This window comes from Notothenia coriiceps, unplaced genomic scaffold, assembly GCF_000735185.1.
Source record: "Notothenia coriiceps isolate Sejong01 unplaced genomic scaffold, NC01 NC01_scaffold00035357, whole genome shotgun sequence".
NCBI classification, from domain to species: domain Eukaryota; kingdom Metazoa; phylum Chordata; class Actinopteri; order Perciformes; family Nototheniidae; genus Notothenia; species Notothenia coriiceps.
Genome location: NW_011368058.1, coordinates 259,718 through 268,379, shown reverse-complemented (window position 1 = coordinate 268,379; position 8,662 = coordinate 259,718). Strand labels below are relative to the sequence as shown.

At 42.8% G+C, this 8,662-nt stretch overlaps 1 protein-coding gene across 1 annotated transcript in view; it reads right to left on the bottom strand.

Annotated features, from left to right (window-relative positions):
* Positions 1 to 8,662, bottom strand: part of LOC104962793 (dyslexia-associated protein KIAA0319-like protein) — a gene marked incomplete at its 5' end in the record, with an annotated part of 26,332 nt that overhangs the window by 6,706 nt on the left and 10,964 nt on the right. The window contains 6 exons of the mRNA XM_010791293.1: positions 886 to 1,018; positions 2,168 to 2,291; positions 2,375 to 2,497; positions 2,634 to 2,739; positions 3,089 to 3,221; positions 3,343 to 3,435. Coding sequence (XP_010789595.1) covers positions 886 to 1,018; positions 2,168 to 2,291; positions 2,375 to 2,497; positions 2,634 to 2,739; positions 3,089 to 3,221; positions 3,343 to 3,435 — 712 coding nt within the window. The remainder of the gene's footprint in view (positions 1 to 885; positions 1,019 to 2,167; positions 2,292 to 2,374; positions 2,498 to 2,633; positions 2,740 to 3,088; positions 3,222 to 3,342; positions 3,436 to 8,662) is intronic.

The window sequence follows — 8,662 nt, the reverse complement described above, 5'->3', positions numbered from 1 at the left end:
TTTTCTGAGTAAACCCATATTTTAAAAGGGATAGTTCTGCTTCACCAAAGTCAAACATTAACACAAATAAACTACCGTAATTTTCGGACTATAAGCCGCGCCTTTTTTCCCATTTTTCGACGCTGCGGCTTATATAACGGTGCGGCTAATCTATGGATTTTTACAGCTAATGGCCACTAGGGGACCTCCTAAATCTATGGATTTTACAGGTTACAGTCCACCACCTTTAACTCTATGGGCTCTATGGCCGGTCCGCGGACCCCCACCTTTAAGCGGCGGGCTCCAGCAGGAAAAGCTGGAGGCCGGAAAAGAGTGAGACAGGTAGCGCGTAAAAGTAAAAGTGGAACCGAGAGTGGTACGAGAGACAGAACGAGAGCAAGACAGACAGACATTACGAGAGCGAGACAGTTTGTCCCCGTACCACTGGTTGAAAACCGCTGCTGTAGATCACTGCCGGTACGTGCGCTGGGAGCGCACCGTTTAAGTTTGAAAGTTGAAAAGTTTGTGTGTCTGAAACGCTATGTGATGCAGTACAGTTTACACAGCACAGTACATGTTCTGTAGCTACTATTGCACTAAATGGTAACACTTGAATACGTTATGCAAATATGCAACTTGTTTGTTGAAATGTTAATAAATGGGAGCTTCCTCAAACAGCCATCTCTTTCCCGACAATCCCCTCTGTGCACGAACCCTTACATATGGTAATTAAACATTAAAACACCTGCGGCTTATAGTCCAGTGCGGCTTATATATGTACACATCATTCAATTTAGCTGCTGCGGCTTATATTCAGGTGCGCCTTATAGTCCGAAAATTACGGTAGTTGTCTGCAGACAATATAAACAGCCTGCAGACATGAGGAGGCGTCTGTGTTTGACTCACTTGGTTTGTTTCCAGTGGAAGGTGGCTATCTTCTGGTCGTCTCTGCTCTTACCGCCATCCAGCGTGGTTCGATCCACCGGCAGCGTCAGCTCTTTCTCCGGTCCTGCATCTGCTACTGGAGGCTTGTTGTTTTCTGGAGGATTGAGAGTGTGAGGAAACTAAAAACACATCTCCTTTGTAGAACCAGCAAGAAAGAGACACAGGAGTAAGTGGAATGATGACTGTCGAAAGTGTCTGGCTGTCGTCTGAGCATAGAAGAAAGCCATGTGAAGCATTTCTCCCACAACAAAATCAACATCCTTCAACTATCATTAAATGTAATCAATATTGTTGCATTGAAATCCTTTTAAAACTATGTAATTCTGCATATAAGGAATGTTCTCTCTTTTTTTTAAAGATTATGTTTGCCTTTCTTATAGTAAAGCTGAAGATAGACCTGACAAATTAATAGTTTGACAGCTGGACCAATTCTTGTTAGGAAAATTAAGTGAATGTGCTTTATTCAAAAAAATGAATGAGTGAGAAGAGGACACCAACCAAGCATAAAAAACAGTACCAATCGATAAACCCCGCCCACTAAGATACAGAAAGGACGACCCGATGCCAAAGGTTTAAAGTGCATTATCAAAGAAGAGCAGTTATTTTCTGAAATACCACACTCTGACTAACACACTGCCGTTTCTTTCAGATAGTATGCCTCACATGGTTGATCTTGACTGACCCTGCAGATGGATGTGTGCTCACATAAAAGCTTCTGCTCAAACTCTACAGAGCGTCTTGCAAGTGTGTGTTTGCAGTCTACAGTTCACACCAGGTGCGTATCAGGTTGAACGTACACATGCAGGTTAAGCAAACAGATCGGTCATACAGCAGCTTAGGTAATGACAAGAGCTTCACACATTAAGTAAGCAGAGTATAAACACAGCTACATTATATACTGGTGCTCGGTATGCACCTCACACTTCAGGTGTATGTTTTATATAAACTGTGGAAAAATGTGAGGGCAAACAAAGGTAACACAGGGCATATTGAGTAAAGATGTGGTGGATTTTAAATGTCGAAGTAATAGTTTAATTGTAGTGGAGCTTAAGTGATAAGAGAGGCTTAATAACCCAAGGCTATCAAAACATGTAAGACATTAGTGACAGTTGTAATGAAATGTATTTAATCAATGCCTTCAGCAGCTTGTTAACAAAGTATTCCTCCAAACTTTTTAGTGCAGACACTATTCAAAAGAGCTAAGTTGTTATAATCAAGAGTTCTTTTTTACTACGACGTGTACCTGGCTGCACAATGACGGTGACCTGGGCAGTTTCCTGCTGTCCAGCGGAGTCGGTCACAGTCAGCTGGAAGGTGTAGTCTCCCTCCTGCATAGCAGACAGCTGCAAGATGGGCGTCCGCACACCCTAAAGAAACATGTTAGCCATAAGTCTCTTATCCAGTGAAACATTTGAAAAATAAGGATATGCACAGTCCCTGAGTATCTCACCTGCATCTCCACAACTTTGTCTTTGCTCTCAGGGCTGAGGGACCACTCGTAGGACAGTGAGTCGTGGTCGTCCGTGCTCTCGTTGCCGTACAGGGTGATGGAGTTGCGTGGCAATTGGATTACCTGGATTTAGTAAGAGGAAAGACAAGCATTTTGCATGTTAAGTCAACCTAGTTCACATTCATATGATTTCCAAAGATGGTGCTTAAGTGCATTAAAGAACTGAATCATATGATAGATGACAGAAAATTATTCCGACCTGGTTAGGCCCGGCGTTGGCCACAGGCGGGTAATCCTTGGCTTTGTTGACCAAGAGGGTGGATGGTGTCCAGTTCTTGGCTCCGTCTGAGTCTGTCACAGTCAAACTGAGATGGGACATTTATTAGGGTAGAACATACAAACTGCTCTGCACCAATCAAAGCAATTCAACCTCAGACTTAAATAAAAGCTAGCTAAAAAATGAGAGATACACCATGTCGCAGGAAGTTCGTATTTGAACTTTGTATTTGAATTTCGGATTTGAACTTACAATAGATTTGAAATCTTCTATTAGCAAACAATTAGCATTTCTAATATTATACTGATGATGATAGCCATATAAATAGAGAAAGGAGGCGCAGTTCCAAAAAAAAACCTGACTCTTTGTTAATGCTTGAGAAAGTAGCTTGCAATGTATTTATCTAAAAATACAATTGAAACATAGAGCATCTGTACTTGAATGTGTAGTTCCCGGGCACCAGGCCAGTGAGGGTGAGGACGGGTGTGTCGGCAATGGCCTTCTCCTCCCTCAGCGGCCCTTTAACCTCTTCCCAGTGCCACGCCACCACCTTGTCATCATCGGTGCTCTCTGAGAGGATGAGGGAGGACATAGAGGAGGAAGAAGGGCACAGAATGGGACAGCTTAAGGATTTTACATATACATATTTTAGATGCAAGGTCTCTCTCCCTGTGCGTCATGGGACACTCACGGCTGCCGTCTATAACCGTAGAGCTGGTTGGCAAGGAGATCTCCTGGAACTTTGGGGAAACTACGGCAACAGGGCACTTGTTTACCCGTGGCTCTGTCAAGTGGAAAGAAAGAAATGAACACGTTTAATGGAGCTGTGCGTCAGTCATGCCATTCTGAACACCTGCTGCAGCAGGAGAGACACAGCATGTTACTGCTGAGGCTAACTAGCATTAGCATGTGGACTATTACGGCCCGTCTACACTACAGGCATCGAAAAATGCTTTCAACGCTTCGCCCATTCACTTGAATGGGGTGACGTAGAAGATTTTTAATCTTCGCCGAACTGCATTGTGGGGAGCATGGCATGGCTTTGCAAGCATCACGAGCATCTATCGGCATCAAAAGTTGAACAATGTTCAACTTTTGAGGCTCGATGCTTAGCATCAGCCAATCAAATCCCGTTTATGCAAATCCCGCCAGTGCAAGCGCAGCCAATCAAACCGCGTGCAAGCTGGGAGAGCCAGACCGCAGTTAATTTCCTCATATTCCAAACGAGATATTACGGTAGCAAATCACCCGGTTCTTTACGACCAGAACTATTTACCGGGATACAAACCGGAGGAACCAGGCATGGAGGGAGGTGGCAGAGACAGTGGGTGAAACTGGTAGGTTTTTCGCCTGTTTGGAGAGTTTATATCCAGTTTACTTCGTTTTAACATTGCTATTGCTTTGTATGTCGGGGGCGGGAGATTCATGTGACGACGTGTAGGTTGGGTAGCTAAGAGTGTAGGCACTCCCACTGTGTCTTAGCTTCCCATGGGAAGTAATAGTAGTTAATATGCTCCTGAGAGCCTCTGTATTATTTGTTCTTGTCTGTAGTTTTGTATACGCACGATCCGATCGGATTTTTCCGTATTGTTACCGAGGGACACAGCATCAGATCGCCAGTCTTCACCGAGAAAAGTTACCGTATTTTGATAATTTTTTTGCTCGGACTTCAATTAGGTATCCAATTAGGCTTACACAGACATACAGTGACTTTTACTAAAAGACTATTAGCCTACCTCGTTATTTTGGACGAAAAGCCTAAAGTCTCAGCTCGATGTCTGTCGAAGTGAGACCACGTTTTGACGCACTGCGCTTTGGGGTGGAAATAACAAAATCTTACACACACACAACCCCTCTAGGGGAAAGCTAAGTAACTGAGATTGCCAGTCTTTCTTAAGTAGTGGTTTTAGCCTGGTCTTTCGCCATTTTGGGGTAAGAGGGGGTTTTAGTTGAGTCTCGCACCTCAGAAAAAACGGACTTTGGAGTAGATTTTTTCAGCTTTACAGCAACCTGCCCCTGTTGATATATTAATCTCAACAATGATACAAGTTAGAACTATAAAGCAAATTTCTATTTTTTGGTAGATATACTAAAACTGAAAAGATGTAGGTTGATGTACAAATAGTAATGAAACTCTTTTCTAATAATTAAATTGGGAAATCTTCGCTTTCTGTATAACGCAGTAAACAGACCCTTACCAGTAAAGCTCGGCTTTGGACTTTTTGTCCGAGTCAGAGATTTGACCAATTGGTGGACTTTACATAGGAATATAAGCAGGTATTACGAAAATTGTTAGATAATTTATGTAGTTTGATGTCTTATTTATTAAAGACTAATATTAATAGTTTGTGTTTGTCCTTATGTAGTCCAAAAAGAAAAAGAATTGTAAACATATTTCGATGTACTACAAGTATGACTGTACTTATCGCAATTTGACTGTCTATGACACAAACTACTGAAGGCTGATAAGGATTTTATGTTATAGACTCATAAATTTTTTTTTTTTTTTTTTCACATAAATCTAGGTAAAGAATTTTAAGAGGACTTGTTTATCACAGTAACATTTGCAACTCTAGAACCAACTCTATACCCAAAAATAACAGAACCGACGTGTAGTACTCAAACCACATCTACCCTACGTCTCAAAGTCTACACTTCAGTGGTGAAACATAACTTCCACTTCGTGCAACAGAAAATTTATTAACTCTCGAGAAAAGGGAGAGACATAGAATGACAAAAATTGAACAGCCCTACGAGTGAAATATGAACACTGTAAGAGATGAAGAGGGTCGAGTAGTTTGGCTAATAATGTTAAAAGTATAAAATTCGGGCCTTGTAACAAAAAGATTTGTAGTATAAAAGAATAAAATCTGAAGTCCGGGACGGGTCAAACGTCCTCTTGTCGACACGGAAGAGACGGAGACGAGACTTCAGGTGGGAGGGTAGACTCTCTGACTCGACCATTGTTGTCGGACCCTACTAAAATCCTCACCTCGACGTGACTCTCTAAGAAGACCTCCAGGTCTTGACGGGTCTGACCTCGTGAGAGTCAGTCATTCCCCAGCTGAGAGACGTCCGAGTCGTCCTAACATAATTTGTGTCACCTCCACCTACCAAAGAGTGTGACTCGTTAGAGAGGTCAAGTGGAAGGTCCGCACGGATCGAATGGTGTTGTTTAGTCAAATACAATGGTAAAAGGACGACGAAAGACGAAACTATAACACTAATTGGAGGCGAGCGAGGGTCCGAATTTTTACTGTCTTCCTCTTTCTCAGTCGCACTTATCAAGTCCCAAAAATAAGCTGTTTGTTCTTGTGGGGGAGTTTTCTTGTGTGGCGCCGCACCACAGGAGGGTGGGGGGGGGGGACCTGGGTCTTGGAGACGGTTCCCCCTCTCTTGCTTTCGCGAATGTACGAACCAAATGACCTCGAATTAAGGACTAAGACTAGTCAGCAGACCGGAGGCGCCGGCTCGGCGAGGTAGGGATTTGGTACACAAGAAATAGTCCCAGGACTCACCGGACGGTCTAAAAGTGCCTCTCAGTCGGACACGACGAGACTGGAGTCGAGACTTCAGTTTTGGGGGGTAGACTCTCTCGACCTGACCGACTCACTCGTTGTAGTCTGACTTCCTAAACTCCTCACTTCGACGAGGACGTCACCAGAAGATCTCTCAGGTTTCTGACGTTTGACTCAGAGAAGCGCCAGTCAAGAGGTAGAAATGAAGACAGACTCTACATTTACACTTCATCAACACAACTGAGACTCGACGTCTGTAGTCCGACTTATAATGGGACTAGGAGTACTCATAGAATTTACGTTTTCAGAGAAAGAAGAAGACAAAAAAAAAAAAAAAAAAAGGGACGCATAATTAAGTGACTGACGGACCGTCTCGCTCTATAGTTCGAAATTTGACATTTAAATCTTATTCTTAATATGGGACGATTAAGTGTGACTTGGAGGTAGTTGAAAATAAAATTATGTAATACTACTCGCCCTTGTTTAATCATTTTACTTATTCATAAAGGTTTCGTTTTTGTTGTTCTTTATATAAGTCATAAACGAAGAAGGTTGTAACCATACTCTCGATTTTTCTCGAATATGACCGACTCTCATGTGTCCGTAGATAACGGGGCAAGACCAGGGTCAAAAAGTGACCTCTCCCTAGGGAGGAGACAACGAGAGGGACTCAAGAGGGTAAAGGGAAATTGACACGCGCACAAGAGACCTCCAAAGGAACATGCTACACTCCGGCAGTTACCTGTCTCCCGACAGCAGCACAGTATGGCTATAAGCACTGTTTGACGACTTCCCAGGTGACTACTGTTTACATTGTAAACGACTATAACTCCGTCATATATAATTTATTTGTTAACTACACTACTAGCTAGCTACAACTACTCACTGACTGACTACTAACTTCCAAATTTGCTGGTTAAACAGAATAAGTCGTGACGAGCCCGACGGGGTCAAACGAGTCTCTCAAGTCGACACGACGGAACCGGAGTCGGAGACTTCAGGATTGGTGGAGGGTAGACTCTTCTAGAACTGGACATGCATTATTGTTCGACTTCCATAAGTCCTCTCTTCGGACGATGACTCCTTCTAGAAGCCTCTCAGGTCTGCGTCTGACGCTCCTGAGAGTCCAGTCAGTCCCGCAAGTGAAGGTCAAGAGACGGACCAAGTCGGTCAATAACAAATGTGTGCTCCTCCACCTACGACAAGAGAGTGACCCTTAGGAGGTCAAGGTGAAGGTCCGCATCGGACGAATCGGTGTTTGTAGTTCGACTACATGGCAAATTAGGCATCAAAGGGAAAACAATAGTAGATATACAAAGAAATGAAAGTAAGTAATAGTTCGGTATATTATGCTCTGACTGTTTTCGGGTGTACAGTCAGTCCACGGTTGAGTAATTGTCCTGTCTACGCGCTAAAAATGTAAATTTTTCATCAGACAAAACAAAAAATGATAATGCACAAACGAAGGACCTATACCAGAGAGCTACGTCCTGGACTCTCGGACAACCCGGCAGTCAGTCAGATCACAAACGTCGTCTTCTATACGTAAACTACATTTCGTAATCTAGTCATCTCCTGAGACTTCGGACTGATTGAGTTTCTTGTTGTTGAATAAATGAACATTAGATATTGACACCTAACACAAGTAGGACGTCCTAGTCTCGTTCTGTCTAGTGTCCGGTGCTACGTCTTCTCTACACTCGAATACCGTTGGGTTATAGGAGTTTATATAGGTTTGATAGCATGTACGTTTAGTTTAGTTAACCATATAAAATGCATAGTGAACGTACTTTAGACACGTTGCCGGGGTTTGTGTGAATATGTAATGTTTATGCTTCGTTTATATTTTTGTGTTACGCAGGTTTGTGTACGTTGACTCCTTTGTAGAGTGGTTGAACTGTGTGTACGTGTCGGTAAATCTCCTTATAAATGGTTGAACTCCTTTAGGGATGAATTGCTTTGCGGACGAAGTTTACGTTTTCGGACGTTCATTCGAGTTGTTTGACAGTGATTTTCACAGGTGCAGTTGAGTTAATATTCTTATATATTCCAATATTACTGCCAACGTTGTAATATTTCAACCCGTTTGACACGAGACCAAGCCGGTCTCAACAGATCAAAGTATAAACATTCACAAAACAGTCATACAGACTTCGAGCTTCGCGATCGATTCGAATGTCGGTCTAGACGGTTATATGGACTTCCTTATAAAACAAAGGTCACCTGTCAAATTTGTCCTAAATTTGCAAAACGGGGAGTCTTGACGCAAATCCAGACTATGAACAGCGAGTTGTCTTCGCTACCGATCTTATTAGCATCTTATTTTACACACTAATATCATAGACACACTTATGGTTATCCGGTTTAGTGGACAGAAGTAGTAAGAAATTCGACGGGTTTTATTGCGGATGCCCGGACGCAGATGTTGATGTCTACTTTTTAGACTTCGACCAGTCCTGATAGCGGTGCGCTACAACGATCTGTTGCGCTGGG